The 20,877-nt window shown below is 31.6% G+C and overlaps 2 protein-coding genes across 2 annotated transcripts in view; one reads left to right on the top strand and one right to left on the bottom strand.

Moving 5' to 3' along the window:
* Window positions 1-5,237, bottom strand: part of LOC143049935 (ubiquitin carboxyl-terminal hydrolase 47-like) — a 44,195-nt gene extending 38,958 nt beyond the window's left edge. Inside the window, exons 1-2 of the mRNA XM_076223713.1 lie at window positions 5,106-5,237; window positions 731-937 (exon numbers count right to left, since the gene is read on the bottom strand). Of these exons, the coding sequence (XP_076079828.1) occupies window positions 731-937; window positions 5,106-5,144 (246 nt within the window). The 5' untranslated portion in view covers window positions 5,145-5,237. The remainder of the gene's footprint in view (window positions 1-730; window positions 938-5,105) is intronic.
* Window positions 5,238-12,322: 7,085 nt separating this feature from the next.
* Window positions 12,323-20,310, top strand: LOC143049936 (large ribosomal subunit protein uL1-like). The gene is made up of 5 exons (XM_076223714.1): window positions 12,323-12,359; window positions 17,592-17,744; window positions 18,590-18,738; window positions 19,323-19,495; window positions 20,078-20,310. Exons 1-5 carry the CDS (start codon window positions 12,355-12,357, stop codon window positions 20,246-20,248), a joined length of 651 nt encoding a protein of 216 aa, XP_076079829.1. The 5' UTR covers window positions 12,323-12,354; the 3' UTR covers window positions 20,249-20,310.
* Window positions 20,311-20,877: the final 567 nt, after the last annotated feature.

The raw sequence follows: 20,877 nt of genomic DNA, 5'->3' as shown, positions 1-20,877 counted from the left end.
GTGTTAATTTCATTGACTTCATAGTGATAATAATGATATATGACCTTTGCTCAAAGAACACTGAACTATATTTATAGGAAAACGTAATAGATTTCTATTTTGGTGTATAATTGTTATACTTTTGGCAGTTGAAATTATGAAGAATTTTTATATATGTTTTATTTTAAACATGTTAAAGGGTAGAGTTATGGTAACCAAATTGATTATACAAATATAAACTTGTTACATGACATCACAACTTCAAGCATATGTCACTTCAGAGTGAGAAATAGTTCTGTTTTAAAGTGCTCATAAAATATTTGCTCTGGGCATTTTTTTCAGAGTATTTTATCAAAATTATAAGCAATAAAGTAATTTTCTAAATAGAGTTTATTAGTATGTTAACATGTATTATACTTTGTATTTAACATTTTCAGTTTTTTGGCCAGTCAGCTGAGTTTACACATAAATATTATATAAACTTATGTTGTACTTGTCAGCAAAAAGAGATAGTTGACTTATCAATAAACTCATTCAAAATAATTTTACTATATATATACGGCTGTTTTCAATTTAAAATCATTTTTATTACCAGAACTGCAAATCACAATGATTGAAAAAAATTGTGAAATATTACTGTGATTGCAGTACTTAGAATTTTGAGATCTGAATTTTTCTTTTTGTGAAAAAACAAATATCATGTGACCTGATGTTTGTACATGTATGTGTTGCGTATTAACATGTATTTTACCTCTTCCATTTCTGCTGCCACTTGTTTGTTGTATTTTATGTTAATACTGCTGGCAATATATCTTGTTAATTTGGATATCTCATCTATCACATCTCCAATAGATGTTGATGCTGGTAGATTAACGGTCTTTTTACTTCCCGCTGTATTCGGATCTATCATGTCACGGATGACACATAGAATCCGCGGTTCTTCTGCTACACACACATTCTGCAATAAAATATCAATTCTCTAATGAAGATTGGGACAGTTAAGATCTCCTATTCTTAGTAAATGTATCTGCTGATTAGTGTAGGTCAAAGTAAAGCAAGATGTGACACACTATTTTAAATTTGTGTTTACTATGTAAGAGATTTTAACATTTGAAATGTTATGGTTTCAAATGTTATGGCTATCGATAGATTAATTTTTATGAATTGATACATACAGAATTCTTACTCTTTCAAGGTTTCTGATATGAAGAACAGGATATTTTAGGTATACGTCGTTGACATTGTAACCATACATCATAAAAAAGCATGTTCTTAGTTACAACAGAAAGGCATACTTATATTGTACATGTCCAAATTCTTTCAGAAAATTTTGTGAACACATGCCATATATATATATATCATGTATATTGTGACTTGACCTCTCACTAAATATCTATGTGTGTTTGAACATTAGAAAGATATATTTTCCTTTGAACTGTTTGCTGTCTACAACTATTTTTCCTTACAAAGATATTCAAAATCTTAAGTCATATAAAGATGAGGCCAAATTAGTCATGATAGTAAACGATCAAATTTTTAAAATTGAAATTAAGCAGAATCAATAATCTCATATAAATGAAGGTTATTATTTTAGGAGTTTGCCATGTATGTAAAATCTATATGTATATTTTTAAGTAAACATCTAAGACAAAACTCAAAATCTTCAAAAATGGAAAAATTTTAAAGGGTCATTACTAGGATTTAATTCTGTTGTGATGATCATGAAGCTCAAAAGGACATGATGGATGTACATATAAAAGGGTTTGAAGAGTTATAAAAACTAACATACTAAAGATTTTTTTATCATGTTAACCCTTTCAACGCTACACAAAAAAATAGAAAAATGGCTGTTGCTGCTGCATTTTTTTTGTGTTCATTCTTTAGAACAGTATATTCCTTTTCAGACTGCTGTATCTTTTTTGTTATAAGAGATACAGAGAAAGTTATTGCATGAAAAATGCTCAGAAGAGCATGAACTGTAATGTTAGGCAATTATTTCAGTCAAAATTTTATCAGGTTACCTGCATTTTCAGGTAATTAACAGGTAAAAGGTGTAATTTATTACATTATTAATCAGGGGTTTCATTATCTTTCATGTTGACTGGTACTTTCCACGTTTCTAGGTGGTACTTTTCAATTTATTCCATGAATATCCAGGCCTCTACAATAACTTTATTTTCAACTTGTCCAGTAGGACAAGTACATACCAAAACTTACTTGTCCGAATGAAATTGTTACTTGTCCAAATTTTTTTAACTAAAAATAACCTTTTTAAATTTTAAGTTGATTAAAGGGAAAAAAAATGAATTTAAACAATAGAATAGAATTTGATGAATTTCTTTTTAAATACTTTTCAAAAATATGAGTCAAGTACAACTGAATCTAGTCATGTCACAGGACTTAACCAGCCTGAGGTTCTAGTTTTCACCAATGCAAGTCTCATCAGAATCTAAACATTAGGCACCATCTGATAGGCCTGTACACTCATTGGATTTGTATCCTGTTTTTTTTTTTTTAGTTGAAAAAAGTTTTATTCAAATGCAATCAATAAAAAGAAGAAGATAAGGTCTGATTGCCAATGGCAATGAGAAAACTCTCTACAAGAGACCAAATGACACAGAAATTTACAACTATAGGTCACCATATTGCAAGTATTGTTTTTTTCTGCTTATGATCGAATATGGTTTTGTGAATTTTATGAAATTATGGTAAATAAAAAAAAAATATTTTTGTAAAAAATTTACCGGTATGGTATTTATTATAAAGAACAGAATAAGGGAAGAAAATGAGATACTGATTTGTCTTGGTCCCGAAATGTCTCCTGCCTTGCCAAACTGTCTATCAATCATGTCTACTAAATATGTCTCCTGCGGTGCCAAACTGTCTATTAAACATTGAACTAAACTGCCTGTCGAGGTGACGAACTGTCCTGTAAAGTTACCTTATCTACAAAGCGCAATATTGATTCGGATCAGTAAGACTGGTTTCCGAGAATAGTATACATTTAACCTGTTAAAAAGTACCTGTCAGACAAAGAACCAATTAAAAATTATCGATTGCAAGTAAAAATGTTGAAGAAAAAGGTTTCGCATTTGAATAAACAGAATACAGAAACATGTCAAATTAATATTTGTTTTTTTTTGTTTATAATTATACTTTGTTTATCAAAGTTGGATGAACTTTATTTTCTGCAGAATAATTGTACTTGTCCCAACTGACAAGCTTGTTACAGTTTTTACTTGTCCGACCTTTTTTCGCTCTGGTACAGGACAATCGGACAAGCGTTATTGTCGAGGCCTGATATCTTATATGAAAATTCCTACATTTAGGCAATACCTGTCAATAGCATAGAAGGGTAAAAGTACCTGGTACCGCCTCCTAATGAATGGCCTGTGTAACATTTGTGTTGAATTTTGAATAAAAACTACTTTTCGACTTCATTTATTTTGTTGTTTTATCTGCAATGTCTGCTATATATAGAAAAAAGACACCAGTTGCTCGATTCCGTAGCGTATTGTACCATACACAACAAATTATGTAATGATGGCACAAATAAGTGGCTCCTTTCTCAAAGTTTTCAGTCAATCTCCGTTTTCCCCCCTTTTTCTACGTCTCGTAATGATCGATCAAATCATATTTCCCACACGAATTAAATGTAATAAACACATTGAGGTATAATATTTCCATATTTACAGCTTCGTTTCCGATTTCCGCGATTTGCATTTGTCAAAATATTTGTTTTTATTTTCCTTCTCTTTTCCATCTACTGCATGACTATACTTTAAAAATTGCCGGGATTTCAAGCGCAAATGAGACCTTGTATATCCTCGATTCATACGAGGAAAAAAAAAGAGAGGACCCGAATGAAAACCGAATGGTTTGGGTCCTGATGAAAAATCCAGTCATCGCGGCATATGCCGTGAATAGCAGTGGCGGACGGCATACATCATTGCGGCATAATGCGCGTATAGCGTTGAAAGGGTTAAGAGTTAACGTTAAGACTTACTTACACTTGCAAATTTTCTGTCATTACTAACAACCACACAAGTTGAGCAAACAATCTTAATTTCAATTTAAAACATTTGCTATCTTAAATTTGAAAGCTTTTGTTGCATGATGTCAGCTTAATCCAAGTGTACAATGTAATTTGTACACAATTCAGCTTTCTTCAAGTGACAACTGACAAATTGAACAAATATTGGTCTTTGAATCAATGAACATTATAGCTGGACTCAATATCTGGATAGGTTTGAAAGACCTTGAGAAATATCTTTTTCTATGTTCAGTGGACCTTGGAGTTTGGGTCAAAATTGGCATTAAAATAAGAAAGATCATATCATAAGGAATATGTGTACTAAGTTTCCAGTTGATAGGACTTCAACTTCACCAAAAACTACCTCGACCAATAACTTCAACCTGAAGCAGGACAGACAGACAGATGAATCAATGAACAGACAAACTGACGCACAGACCAGACAACATAATGCCCATAAATGAGGCATAAAAATGAGGCAATCCATGCATATCCGGACAGAGATACAATTCATAACACTGGATCAACAATCAAACAGTTTGCTTTTAGTATGTATCTGTGTATGTACACTTTTAGTTTTAACACCAACAGCAGGAAAGTGTCTAGCAGGGTTGCGTTCAATATCGTAACAGATACATAGGGCTACAGAGATTTTTGACTACTTAACGTGTAGCTAACCTAACCATCTAACTGCAATCTAGATCTATTTAGCAACTAGTCTAGCTACACATTCAGTAGTCAATAATCTACATAGCCCTATTTAGATCTATGTAGCTGCTACGAAATTGAAAGCAACCCTGATTATTTTATATTTTAATACAAATGTAGGAATGACCATGATGACATAGTATGATGTTTATAACGAGTTGCTTCATTTATAATTATAGCCTTCGATAATTCATATTTTACGTGCAAGTTTGCTGGGTTTATTCACTGTATTCTATGTTAACTTAAATATATAAAAATGAATTAATCAATAAAACTTTCATTTATGATACATGTATTTTTATAATGTTCATTGAATCGTTCAAGGAAGTATAACAACTGATGGTTTTCGTTTTGACAACAGAGGACACACAACATTTGGTCTCACCTCTGTTGGGACAACTTGTGAGTTGTCACCTGTAACCATTTTAGCTTGTTAATTCTTTAATATCTTGTCATTTAAAGGTTTTTTTCAACCCATAGTGATAAGTGCATTGCAAATTTCACAATGATGGCCGACTTGCTGAATAAGTGGAAGATTTTAAAATTACCAGCATTAATCATACATGTATATTTGTTCGATATGTTATTTAATTTATAACTGATTTTATAAGTTTGTCGCTCTAAGGTTGACAAAAAATGAGTACCGCTGATTGGGTTTATGACCAAGCACAAATAATAATACCATTTAATATAGATATTCTTTTATTTGGCAATTTAGGAAAACAATTTAGAGAAATAATAAGATAACAAAACTTAATCATTCTTGAATACCAGTTCCTTACAAAATTGAACAAAACTTCAGGTGAATTTTACAGGACAAAAAAATACGTCAAAGAATCTCTTACACTAGAAAAGAATATATTTTTTTACAAGTAACCCTTTTCAGTCATACGGCCAATATCTTCTGGGACCCCTGGCTTTCAATACTAGAAGAAAACATTTTTATCATAAAATAATAGGTATTTTGTGTACTTGAATTACTCTCACTTACATTTCTTTACCTTATCCACATCAACAGCTACAGTTTGCTATAATTTGATACTGTTGTTTTTAAAAATGATATGTATGCTGGATGTTTTTGTCCGCTATGTTTAATTATATATCTACTTTTATGTTCCTCTTATATATACTGTTTTTGCTTGTACAACTATCATCGAAACGAAAAAAACTCTTTTGTGACTGAAATAAATGCTATTAGTAAGATACCGTGATTTTTTTTTTTTTTTTTTTTTTTTTTGCTTTTGCCAAAAATCTAAATTTCATTTTTTTTAAACCTTTTTCAAATATATGGATCATTCTATATATAACATGTATAATTTATAAATGTATATGTTGTGCACAAGTTATCATTCTGTACAAATTATAATTTGTATCATTTGACTTTAAATTGCAATTTGTACAAAAATTGCGTGCACAAATTACAATAATTACAAACTCACGTATATAACTTGTACAGTAACTTATATATAAGAATAGAAGATGTGGTATGTTTGCCAATGAGACAACTCTCCACAAGTGACCAAAATGACACAGAAATTAACAACTATAGCTCATCGTATGGCCTTCAACAATGAGCAAAACCCATACCGGATAGTCAGCTATAAAAGGTCCCATCCTTTGTGACTGAAATGAATGCTATTCATAGTATGATAAATTTTTTTTTTGCTTTTACCAAAATTCTAAATTTCATTTTTTTAAACCTTTTTCAAATATATGGATCATTCTATATATATATTGATATATGTATTATTTTGATATATTATAATTTATAAATGTATATGTTGTGTACAAGTTATCATTCTGTACAAATTGTAATTTGTATTTTGACTTTAAATTGCAATTTGTACAAAAATTGCCTGCACAAATTACAATAAATACAAACTCACGTATATAACTTGTATAGTAACTTATATATATAAATAGAAGATGTGACACACGACCACGGTAACGCAACGTCAGATATTGCTACCATTTATTGTAACAGAAAAATGACGTTAAATTAGAAACTCGCACAATCTATTGTTTCCTTTTTTCCTTGTTGGGTAAATGCATAAGTATTATACACAAGTATAAATGCCGCCGAAATTCCAATTCAATAATATTATGATTCTACAATTTATATAGGATATCAGATTTTACTATCATTAAATTTGTGTTTTTGTGGACTATTTCTGCATCATTTAATTCAAGCGGTGGTACAAGAGATAATGCAATGGCTTATAATTATGATACTAAAGTTTTTCTTTCTTTTTGATGGTTTTATAGATTTGCATTCTTTGTAATATGTGCACCATTTCGTATGGTAGAAAGCAGGACATTTATAGTAAGCGGAAGAAGGAACCCGCGAATGCAGTTCATGTCATATCTAGCATATTACGCTTGTTGCAACGTCAAATAATGTTAACGGACAACCTCGCAAGACATTTTCATGAAATCGTATTTCTGTATAGATAACGTGTAATCCCTTTACAATTTGGTGTACCAAATACAGCTTTTAAAGTACTTTTTATTGGTATAGTTTTCAGAACCCCAAAATAGTCTTCACGAAATTAATTCTCTGTTTTTTTGGCCGTAAAAGTTTTGTGAAGGCATGAAAGTTTAACTCGGACATTTCCGCAAGACATTGCAACCCTATTGTTTTTAATTGAATATGTAGCTCAATTTATTTGATAATTTGAGTTCTTGGAGCTTATACTTAGTACAAAACGATCGTGCTTACAATTTAATAAATTATCTTTCAAAATTTTATTTTTTAACTGAAATATTTCAAGTTTCCAAAATAAATTTATCCTGGGACATTTCATTTCATCATATTCTTTTCAAAATATCTATGTAAATTCTCAATGGAGACAGCCATGTAAACCATAACTGAAATATATCACGTTATAGAACGTTCATGCAAAATTTCAAAGAGTTGCGTGAACATTTGACGATTTTTTCGAGTTATATGTTTTAAGTTTGTTACATGGGACAAGGCTAAGCAAACCCTTTTCTCTGATAATCTGTGTCTTCCGGTGCCTATGAATATTACATTGTTATTCTCTCTCTATCATAATGTGAAAATTTAAGAACCAATCTTTATTTTCATATATAATTTGACATATCTATTTCGGCATTTCTAAGAATTTTTTCCTGTCAATTATTTACAAAGCGCTATTTTTCATGGTAGTAGCAATATCTAACGTTGTGTCGGTATGTTTGCCAATGAGACAACTCTCCACAAGAAAACAAAAAGACACAGAAATTAACAACTATAGCTCACCGTATGGCCTTCAACAATGAGCAAAACCCATACCGCACAGTCAGCTATAAAAGGCCCCGAAATGACAATGTAAAACTTTTCAAACGAGAAAAATAACGGCCTGATTCATGTACAAAAAAATATAGGGTGGATTTTGTTATAAAAAATCGTGTCAAGTTACACACTATAGAATTTTATTCAATAGATATAACTGTCCAGCAAAGTCACAGGTAAGTAAACTAATATAGGTTGAACATGTTGAAGTACCGAACTCATGATTATAACCCTTATTTACAAACTTGATACAAAAATACCCAGATGGAGACAGAAAATCTAACTGATATGTGCATGTCAGTTGATTTTGATAGTACAATAAAATTTGGCTCCAGTGACAAATCTGATAGAATTATAAAGAATATTGCCCTTATAGTAAAAATTCGGACACCATAATAGAAATTTGTTCCACTGACGTTGAGACGCCAACCAGAACTTGCTATTGAGGATATTATCGACAGACCAATTCCTCAGAATGTTTGTGTCGCAACTGATCCTTGAAATATCTTTTGTGAGATTATCGAATCTTGAGAATTATAGTACTTACTCACAAACTTAACATAAAAGTAACATGAATTAATCCTATAGTTGCAAGTCAAGTACTACAAGTATTCCCGGGTTTACAAGAGTAGTGCATATATTTAAGAGACACAATCAAAAGATCGAAACCAAATTCACCACCATGAACAAACACAATCAGACACGACAGAAGACGTTCACTTATATAAGAAGGTCATCCTCAAAGTTCGAAGCTTGAGGCCTGTAGCTTTCAAGGCGTTTCATATGCAGTTCCTGGTCAGCAATTGCGTGAAAATGGCCCTTGATTTTTAGTGTGGTCAGTCCATTTGTTTGAAATTCTTTGTCTGAGGCCTTCAAAGTTTTTCAAACGCATGCAGTTCCCAATCCACAAGTGTTATGAAATGGCATATGCATGCATATTCGTAGTGTGGTCAGCTTATACGTTTGAGGCTCGAAGACTGGATCTTTCAAAGTTTCTCATACACAGTCCCTATTAATCATATGTTATGAAACTGCCCTTGCTGAATATTAGATGGTCGTCAGGCGTCAAACGGTCATTTTATGTCGTACCTTTAAAGACAACTTGTTTAAGGCCAAGTTACTGTGGCCTATCTCACAGATTTTGGTAAAAATTTGCGTAAATCTTTGGCTGGTTAAACCATAATTGAAAATCGAAAAATCATGCATTTATCTTTTGTAATTTTTGAATTATTTAAGGATTGAATGCTTCTTTTTGTAACTTTATTGGGGTGTAAAAGCGTTGACCGAAGTACATTTTGTATGAAGCGCGGAAGCGCTTCATTCTAAAAATGTACGCAAGGTCAACGCTTTTACAACCCTATAAAGTTACAAAAAGAAGCATTCAATACTTATAATTACATTTTTTAGCTTTGATCATGAAAACACGAATTTTATATTTTTTTATTTAATTCACCTGTGCACTTTATTGTGGGACCACGTGTTATCATGAATGAAAAGTTTTATTGAGTAATGCAATTGCTTAAGGAATAACATGTGATGTGCAGTTAGCCAATCAGAATAAAGTATTATAATGAAACATACATCTAATGTAATTATTACGGATTGAATTAATTTCATACACCAAAATTGCCGTTAACTTCATTTACCGTTATTCGTCACGAAATTACCCCCATTACGACCCTCATATTGGTAAGGGCGCCGGCAAGAAACATGTATGTTGGAATACATGTATGCATGTACTGTTCCCATGGACCAACGGTCAGACGTTATGTACGTTAATGCGTCAATACCGTGTAATCAACAAGTCCAAACTAATAAACAGTATTTTCTATAAAGTCATAACAGTTAAGTTATATAAAACTTATATCCATAGACTAGACAGGTAATACTATTCCGAAAAAAAAATACAAATTGTTTTATTATATTTAACAATAGTCTTAAATAAGGACTACATATTGACAAAACGTCAAAAATAAACGTGTCAGACGTAACAGATTATACGCATAATAACTTTAACAGGGGTGTATGTGTTCTTCAAAACAGTGTTATATCCCGGAAAATTCGAATGAATGATATGCTTTATAGATAAAGTATTACAATATAACTAAATATGCGTTCATGTATCAACCAACGCTATTTTTTGTCAAAAACAAATAGTGTTCATTATGGTCAGATTTTGGAAAATGTTAAGTTATCAAAATTTAGGTTTTATTTTATAAGATTATATGATATTTCGTTTGTGAAAATTATGCTCACAAAAGTACATATACATAGACGATATCAAAATCGAACTTTTGCAGCACTGACACCACATATAAAAATGCAACGGCTTCTGGTAAATGTCTTGCAAGATGTCCAATGTCGGTTTGCGCCGCTTTTTACAAATAAATTGTCATTTGCGACGTTATTTATTGAAAATTTAAGCGTAAAACTTCGATTTTTTATTATTTCTCTGCAATAAGATTCTTATGTATAGAACTTGAAAGTGAAAATAAAATTGGGCCTGAAGCGTGGCTATATACCTCTCTACATCATACAAAGCTTGTAAACATATTAGATGAATATAAATAACTTCAGTTTTTTTCTGACAATCGTTCAATTTCTTAATCTTATTGTACCGTTATTAAAGAAAGTAAAGTGAATTTTATAAGCAAGACCCGTTTAACTTGTAATTCCCTCCAAACTTTTTATATTAAAGCAAAATATATATCTTCTTCCTTTAAAATGGGGAACCATGCATTTTATTACGTTTTATGTCAATTGGTCTCTGGCAGAGAGTTGTCTCACTGGCACTCATCATACCGTATATATCTTCTCATTTTATATAGACTTATATGCATTACCCAAATACGATATCTTTTGTTGTTTGTTGCTTACGTTACTTTCAGTGGGAAATATTTCATGCATATTCAGTACAACCAAACATCAAAAGAAGTATCCATATTGATGTGCAAAACAAAACTTGCAAGCGAAATAAAAAAAAATATCACAAATAATCACTAATCCCGTTAAAACGTAAACATTTGACGGAACCATTAAAAAATGTGTAAGAAAAATCTAAACTGAAAGTGCTATTGAGTATAAGATAAGATCAGATAAGATAAGAATTTTATTAATCTAATCAAGAACCCATAAAGGGCATCATTTTACAACACAATATGATTGGAAAAAGCAAAACAGAAAACTAATACCATACTATAACGTTATGGACAGGATCAGAGCTTAACACAACATGTGTTTTATATATTTATTTATTTATTTATTTATGAAATGCACATTTTTACCCCTGGGGGTTGAAGGCATATACAAACAATACAATACAATATGCACAATGGAAAAATTAACATATAAAACATCATATATAAAGTGGTAAAACAGTAATATTTATGCAGGCGTTGTGTCCACTCCCCTCAGCATGCTCAGTGCAAATGACTTTTTAATGAACGGAACAGTAAGCTGCATAATATCAAATGAAGATAGAAGTAATTGTAATTAAATTATCTGTTTCAGACAATTTAAAGTATTCTGGACATATATTATTATATCTTTTTCAAGCTGATTACGTAAAGATTTATTAAATTTACATTTTAAGAAAAAATGGGTTTCATGTTCAATCGCATTTATATTACAATGTTTACATATTCTATTTTCTATTTGAATTCTTTTATATCTACCCCTCTCTATTTCCAAGAAATGGTCACTTACTCGCATTTTACATAATAATTTTCTATTTTCAAAACTATTTTTAGAAATGTATTTGTCTATTTCATATTTTGTTTTTATTTTACTGTACAAGAATATTTTACTGGTTTCATTAGTTAATTTTTAATTTTTCAAAGAAAATATTTAACTATATAGATTAATTGCTTTTCTTTCCCTCAATAGTATGCTCAGAGGAAGATGCCATGGACCGAGGAGAGATGTACCTAAATTAAAAATATTATAATTAATAAAAATGTAAATGATACGGACTTCTTACCTTTTCACAGGTAACACCGGCCTCATATTATTCTTAATATTAATATTGCTTTTTTTAAAGCAGTTAAAATAAAACCAGGACGAATTAAGGACTCTATGGGCGAATGAACCCAGTATACGGTAACTGGCAATTGTTTTCTTTTCCTTTTTTCATAATTAAAACTTATTACTTCAGCTTTCAATTATCCTAGTTTATAGAAAGGGCACTAGTTTAAAAGAGGAAAATGGTTTTGATAATAAACAAAAGCAATCATATGTGTCCGTCATACGTTCGCAATACAAAATCTACGCTGTATTCATTACCTATTTCGATCGCAGGGTTCCTCACAACTTCCTTTTCCGGTTTCCCGAAGCAGGCAAGATGAGGTGTGTATTCATCGCTCTTCAAAATCCACCTAATCCTGGAAAACTTTACTTGAAATGTTATTTCTTTTGCCTTACACACGACATATTAATGTTTCTAAGTATCATTGTAATATTGAAACGATGATTTTGAGATGTGACCACATTTTTTTAAGACTTTAAAATTTACCACACGTTTTCGGACTTGTATCAGTTGCAAGTTGAATGACAAGACTCCATTTGTTACCCTATACATTTTCAGTCTTTTAATGACTGGTGGTGACTTGTCTAGTCTTGACCAGTGTGGTTGATGTGAAAATCATTAGATTGAAGCAAACCTTGGAAATTTTGGTCAATTTCGATGACTTGCCAACACAGTTCCAGCTCCAAGTTTGTCCAGACCATGACAAGTTTGGCGTTTATAGCTGTAATAATAAACTGCCCTGTTCGCTATATCATATGTCTTTCATATAGACTAGTGACACGTAAAGCATGGTGACATTTATTTAAAACTATTTATAAATAAATATCCATGAGATGTACTTTTAGGTGTGAAGTTGTTAGAATTTAAAAGCAAAACAATCAATTTGAGATTTGTATTGTAAAAGCACGGAGAAGCAAACAAACAACATTAAAACAAAATTTGAAGGCCCCATTTAAAGATTTTGCCATCTATTACCTTTATCTTGCACTTGAAAAAATTATGATGGCAGGTGTGGAAACTTTGATCTTTAAAAAAATGAAGAATTGTATGCATGAAACAGGGTGGAAACGGGTGATACCTTCAAGATAAATAACCGTAAAAATTCTGGCCAAATTATGACAACAGTAATTGTTAAAATGTGCAACTTCTTTTAGACGATGAACACATTAATTTTTTCCCAATAAAAAACTGTTAAGATATAATTATTTAAGACCTCTTACATATCATAAAAAAGATGTTTTGACGAATTACAGTAAAAAATTTAAACAATTTGACACAAATGGTAGCAGAAAATGACCTTCGACGTTAAAGTGATCTAAAGTGCATTTCTGCTCTTATGAATACATCCTGACAAGATTTGACTGCCAAATATGACAAAAAAGCACTAGGAAATGTCCTTACCTTATGAAAAGATTTAAGAACCCTTCAAGACTAACTTTCAACCTCTACAGAGAAGATAAAGATTGCACTCATGATTTTGTTTTCATTATGAAATACAAGTGATAGTAATGACTAATGACTATACGAGTGATAGTAATGACTAATGACTATACAGTTCCAGCTCCAACATTGTCTAGACTATGACAAGTTTGGCGTTTATAGCTGTAATATAAAACTGCCCTGTTCGCTATATCATATGTCTTTCTTATAGACAAGTGACACGTAAAGCTGGGCAACATCTTTTCAAGTTGTTCAAATGATGGAATATTTTTACATTTGATTTATTTTATTTTAATTTTGATAAAAAATCCAGAAATTTTTGAAATATTTTAGATGAATTCAACAGGTAAAATCACATTTAAGTCTAAAATGACGATCACAATGATAAATGTAAGCAATAATTTCTGAATTTACAGTAGATAAGCTCAAACTTTTTCTAGTTTAAAGTTGATGAAAACCTTTGGATATTTAATAAAATGACATGAAGAATTGTATACATGTACAAGTCTTTGTGTCATTGACAAATATTAAAATAGTCTTGCCAGACATCACAATTATTTGGACTAGACAAGACCTACTGTTGCCCAATATGACAAAAAAAAACACTTAAAATGTCTGAACTGTTCTGTCGTAACCTTGAAAAGTACCTTTCCCATAAATATATTGTTACAAATTTCAAGGTCATCCCAAAAAGAATTTAAAAATATTACAGCGGACTACTATTTCTTTTAAGGTTTGGGTTCATCATTTGATTAAGACCTTTCTTGTGCCTACATGCATCAAGACACAAGCTTTCAACCTCTGGCTCTACAGGGAAGATAAAGATTGCATTTATGATTTTGTTTACACTGGGATAGAGTGATAGCAATGTCTTAACACAGTTCCAGCTCCAAGTTTGTCCAGACTATGACAAGTTTGGCGTTTATAGCTGTGATAATAAACTGCCCTGTTCGCTATATCATATGTCTTTCAAATAGACAAGTGACACGTAAAGCGGGGCTACATTTCTATCAGTTTAAAATAATTTGATCTCCAAAGAAACTATATTTTGAAGGGAATAAGCTCCAACATAGTAAATTCATTTTATTTATGTAGGCTTGTGCCCAACTACATGTAGTGGGCATTATGTTTTTGGTCTGTTCATCCGTCTGTCCTGCTTCAGGGGAAGTGTTTGGTTGAGGTAGCTTTAATTTGAATAATGTTGGAAGTCCAATAAACTTGTACATGTAACTTGGTGCACATGTTAAAAATTATATGATCTTTCTAATTTTTATGCCGAATTAGTGTTTTGTCCCAAATTTCAGTCCACATGAGTTCTTGTTACGACAGAACAGTTCAGACATTTTCAGTCCACTTGTCAGACCAATGCCATTTCTAATATCAAATAGCATAAAAATTCAGAACTTGCTTCCCTGTATAAATTTATAATTATTCTTAAAAGATTGAATGTAATACTACAAGTATCTTTCTGAAGATTAAGAATGTACATGTATTATAAAGATAAAGATTATAATTCTTAGATTTTACATTGTACCAATAGAATGTTGGTACTATGTTAACACAGTTCCAGCTCCAAATTTGTCCAGACTATGACAAGTTTGGCGTTTATAGCTGTAATATAAAACTGCCCTGTTCGCTATATCATATGTCTTTCATATAGACAAGTGACACGTAAAGCTGGGCTACATTTCATCAGTTATTTATTAATCAATGAATAGAACTAATCTAAATGGATATAATTGCAATGTCTCCCGTACTTGAACACATTTAAGGTTCAAAGGAAATTAACATGGATCATATATTATCTTGAATGGTAAAAGGGAGGCTACCAAAATACATCAAATGTATCAAATTTGAATTTTGGTAGCATCTCTTTTTCCATTGTAGAGTTGTGCCCTTAAGGCTTAACAAATATAAAATTGATATTTTTTTGTTTCTGCTATTTGACCTAAGTTTGCCTCAACCAAATGATGTGAAACTGGTGCAATTTACATGTACCCCTCCCCAACTCTGATTTACATGCAAGTACTAATTTCGGGGAGGTCACTTCTACAGTTCTTGTTGTGTCCCTTTATAAGGTTATTTATGCAAGCTTGTCAAGTTGAATTCAATAGTGCAGTGTTTACATTGTACCAATAGATCTAGAATCTTGGCACTTTTGTTTTACACAGTTCCAGCTCCAAATTTGTCCAGACTATGACAAGTTTGGCGTTTATAGCTGTAATATAAAACTGCCCTGTTCGCTATATCATATGTCTTTCATATAGACAAGTGACACGTAAAGCGGGGCAACATTTTGTCAGTTTTAGAAGATACAAGTAAATTTTAAAAAACTCCCTTTTCCAAGAAATGTAGGCTTTGGTTTGCAATGCAATCCATACAAATGTTAAGTAGCTCTTGTTGTCCAACTTGTCATATTTGTAAATACAAAGAACATGTATGAACAGAAAGATGCCAAGTCTGACAACAAATTTGACTGAAATAATTAAGATGAAACTTGAAGTGTGGACAATCTACGTGTAACAATACAAGACTAACAAATAGGTTGCTATCTGTTGCGGAAGTCGTTTGTCCCTTAGTTGTCTGTTTAATGGTTAATATAAAAAAAAAAAACGCTTGATTGTTGTCTTGTTGACTTGTATTCCACATCTTTACATAGTTCAAAAGTAATATTGGGGTGTAGACAATTGATACAAAATTCAAATGGCCCATTTAAAACAGTTCCAGCTCCAAATTTGTGTTGTCAGTAACAAGTTTGGCGTTTCTAAGCTGTAAAAGCAACTACCCTTTTTGTTGTATTGTTTGCGACTCACCTAGACCACCAACATAATAAACAGAGAAACATTTTTGAAATATTTGAACGTGTTTCAACTTGATAATTTCAATAGCAGTGTTCCATTTGAAGCAATAATAATTCCTGAATTTCCAGTATAATTAATGAATATTATGATGCATATAGTACAGTTTTTGCCCCATATCTGCACATTAATTGCAGTGTTGGTTTCCTATACTGTAAAAGAAACGTGTATGAAGGTGATAATATTGTATGGCAAGTTCATCATCTGGCCATTCACAAAGCTTTCATACTACAAATGTTTAAAACGTTGAGCTGTTCAAGATGAGAAAGAATTAAACAAGTAATTTAAGTCTTCGTTGCAATTGCATAACTAATGTCAATGAACAAATATATATCAATGATTTGTAAGGAATTAGTTCAAGAGTTAGTAAATTTGCTTTAGAATTGTGCATTTCATATTGCTTTAGAATTGTGTATTTCATATAACATTGCTCCAGCTTTTTAAATGACAATAGCAGCATTCCTTAACATCAATATTAATTTCTGAATTTACCATATAATAAATGTACATGTCTATTGTCAATCATCACATTCAATGTGTCCTTAGTACAGTTTTTGCCCCATATCTGCACATTAATTGCAGTGTTGGTTTCCTATACTGTAAAAGAAACGTGTATGAAGGTGATAATATTGTATGGCAAGTTCATCATCTGGCCATTCACAAAGCGTTCATACTACAAATCGTGTTTAAAATAAGTATTGACTCATATTTAAAGCAAGTTATATTATTCTTCCTTGCAACTAATGATAAAGAATTACATAATTTGTAATAGATTGATTATGAAGTACATGTATTTTATAGAGTTTGTTTATATGCTTGTGAATTTGTAATAACACAGCTCCAGCTCCAAGTTTGTCTAGTCCATGACATGTTTGGCGTTTTAAGCTGTAACATTAACTGCTTTGTTTGCTATATCACTGATCTGTCTTGTAGACCAGTAACATGTAAGCATAGCTACATCTTTTAAAAGAACAACACTGATGAATGTATTTGTGCAACTTTTATAATATGTTCGGTTGTATTGCTGACCTCTTTCATTAACGATGGCAGGAACAGCATCATTCTCCTTGTAGCCTTTTTTTGCAAGTCCATAAACTTTCTTTTAATGTGTCGGTCACCAAAAGCTTGCAAGTCTGATTATATACCGTACATGTATGTTATTCATTTGTAATACCGTTTCAATTTGCTTATTTCCTTATAAAGACTAGTTTGTTAGTCCTGATCATCAGTGAAAACTTTACTTTTGTTTTTCAGTAAAATTTCTCGTGACAACTTGTACGAGGCCATTTCCACCGTCCTGAAAGATTCCAATGACAAGAAGAGGAAATTTACGCAGTCTATAGAGCTCCAGATTGCTTTGAAGAATTATGATCCTCAAAAGGACAAGCGTTTCTCTGGCACAGTCAAGTAGGTTTACATGACCTTTCCAGGAAATTCTCAAAAAGCCAACAACACTTAAACTTTGTTTAATTTCTTTATAATGATAAACAAGGCCAATGTGGAAAATGTACGAATTTTATATTTTTAAGACTATTTGGAACTTTACATTTGAATTGAACACTCTGTATTTTAAAAGTAACAAAATTATCTGTTAAAAGAAAAAAATGATGGTGTTGTTGGCATCCTGGCATAGGTAGCTGGGAAACTTCCCAGCGGACCTCCACCCAGGGTCTTAAAATAATTGGGAAGGTATACATTGTTTGCACAAACGATGGTACCAGAAAGTTAAGTAAAGCCAGAGATCAGTGATTCTTCAACAGAAACAGTTCTGCTGGTGGTAAGAATTTGTTAGCAGTAATGTTGCAAATTGTGTCACAAAAAGATCAATGAAATTTTATCCCAAAATATTTCATTTTGAACTTCATAAGTTAATTTGCAAATAGTAGATTCTAGAAGTTAAACACGAAACATTCCTAAGAAATACATATCAAAAAGTGTCCCAATACCATGCATGATGTTAAAAAAAAAACCTATGGAAATGCGTTTTTGTGTATGGAATTTATATTTAGCTGTTTATATTCTAGCAAGAAATATAATTCATACAATAGTTCCATGTTTTAGTTAAAAATATGTAATATGTTAAAAGTTTCCGTGTTTTGAAAGTGTGGATTGTAACAATGCAGAATAGCAATGTTCTTTAAATGTACTCTAAAATGTAATTTCTATTGTGTAGCTACAAAATTCATTGTACTCTACATGTACATGATGTATGTATTGATTTATTGTTGAATCCTAATTTTAAATGTTTACAGACTAAAGCACATTCCAAGACCAAAGATGAAGATCTGTATTTTGGGTGACCAAGTGCATTGTGATCAGGCTAAGGCTAATGATCTCCCCAGTATGGATACTGATTCCTTGAAAAAGTTGAACAAGGACAAAAAGCTTGTTAAAAAATTAGGTACTTATAAAATAGCTTATATTATATATGAATGCAACATTTTAATGTTAATTTTATCTTGTAAAAGGAGATGCTGGGTATACCTTGTAAATCTATTTAACAAACATAACAGCAATACAAATAATCAAACCATGACGTGGATTGATGTTCATATTTGAGTTGCAGAAATATATGGAGGAGGAAAATAGTTGACTTGTCAAAATAATTACCTAATTTAATTAATTGCAGGATTTGCAACCATGTAAATGTCATTTCAATATCTATATTAGTTATTTTTTTCTGAATGTGCTGAAGTAGCAATAACGAATAACTGCAGATCCCATTTTTTCTGCTTTTCCAAATCAAGCTCAAGTCTGGTTTGTCCTATGCCCTTGAGGCTTGCATCTATACATAAAATAACTTAAGCTTATTTTATTTTATTTCTTTTCAATTGTGTACAATACCTCAATAATTTGCTGATTATTCATGCTCATTAAGTACACTTTCTTAAAGTAAGTTTAAAACACAAGTACTGAAGGATCAAGAAGGTAGTCGCCATTTGATAGTATGTACCAAAGCATGTAATTCTTTATTTTGTTTTGTAGCTAAGAGATACGATGGTTTCCTGGCTTCTGACTCTATCATCAAGACCATCCCAAGGTTGTTGGGTCCTGGATTAAACAAAGCAGGAAAGTTTCCCATCCAAGTCTCTCATAACGAATCTTTGGTCACAAAGTGTGAGGAACAGAAAGCAACTATCAAGTTTCAGTTGAAAAAGGTGGGTTTCACCGTTTGTTGTTTGTACAAATAGAGATATTGTACAATTTGAGATTGGATTATTTTAATCCCTGAATTTCCTAAAGTGAACATTAAACGTAGACATTTGTATTACATTTCACCCTTGTACATCTGTATGTCCTAAATAAGTTTCCGTTGTCAAACTTAACTGTGCAACAACCAAAAAATTCTGGAATCTGAAGCATACTTATTATTGCCAAATACAGATCAATTTTCAAGAGTTGTATAAAAAAGATGTGGTATGATTGTCAATCGGACAACTGTCCACAAGAGACCAAAATGACAGACATTAACAACTATAGGTCACCGTACAATGTCCCTTTATAAATGGAATAATTGAGAAATTTCAGTTTCTGCACTTGTATTAAATGAATCAGAACTTGATTAATTTCAATTGGAACTACATATTTACTTTTGTAATACAAAAGCAAACAATATACTTTTAATTTCCTATAGAAAATGAAGAAACAAACCATTATTTACAAACATAGTATATAGGCAACAAATAACATCTGAATTCTATAATGTTGCAACTTGTATTTACTTAACTTATATTTTTCAGGTACTCTGTCTGGCTGTATGTGTAGGACATGTCAACATGAGCCCAGATGAACTCTATTCAAATATTTCTCTGTCCATCAATTTCTTGGTGTCTCTCTTGAAGAAGAACTGGCAGAACGTGCGAGCCCTTTACATCAAGGGAACCATGACACCTTCTCAGAGAATATACTAAGAAGAATCATGGACTAATCTGACTGTTGAGATGTTTTGATAATTAAAATGTTCTCAACATGTGTCTGTTGTCTGGTCTTATTTCATATAATTTTGAAAATGTGATGTCAAAAAATTTGTTGATTAGTAGTACAACATGCCTTGAAAATGTAGTAATACAACATTATTTATGATGGTATTGTCTCGAATTTTTCTCCTAAAGGATGTTTAATGTCTAATGACATATTCAGAGCGAAGACTAGACTGTTACTGCCACTTCATTAGATCTGTCGGCACAAAAGACTCCATCTTGACATACAATTCTGACTTCGAAGTCTCCCAGTTTGCTTAAAAAATATAGAATTTAGAATGGAAAGAAAGGACAGAAAACAGCTGAAGGTCGCCAATGGATTTAACACTGAGAAAATCCTGCACCCAGAGGTGTGCTTCAACTGGCCCCTGAACAAAATGTGGTCTAGATGTCGCACTTGACTTGGGACAGACGCGAAAATTGTTTTTTGTTGGATCTCAATCATCTCCCTATACCTCTAGCTAATGTAGAATAAACAAATGCACAGTAAAACTTTTTTCAAAAGATGTTGGGAGTCCAATATCAGAATAGGTAACAAAAGAAACCCTGCAAAATGACAA

Source organism: Mytilus galloprovincialis, chromosome 10 (genome assembly GCF_965363235.1).
Source record: "Mytilus galloprovincialis chromosome 10, xbMytGall1.hap1.1, whole genome shotgun sequence".
In the NCBI taxonomy this organism is placed as follows: Eukaryota; Metazoa; Mollusca; class Bivalvia; order Mytilida; family Mytilidae; genus Mytilus; species Mytilus galloprovincialis.
This window is presented reverse-complemented; position numbering and strand designations above follow the sequence as displayed.

What these genes read in the sequence shown, in the direction of transcription:
- LOC143049936 (XM_076223714.1), top strand. An exon ending in CGTTTCTCTGGCACAGTCAA is followed by an intron (nt 17,745 to 18,589) that starts GTAGGTTTACAT and finishes AAATGTTTACAG; the next exon opens with ACTAAAGCACATTCCAAGAC. An exon ending in TCAAGTTTCAGTTGAAAAAG is followed by an intron (nt 19,496 to 20,077) that starts GTGGGTTTCACC and finishes TATATTTTTCAG; the next exon opens with GTACTCTGTCTGGCTGTATG.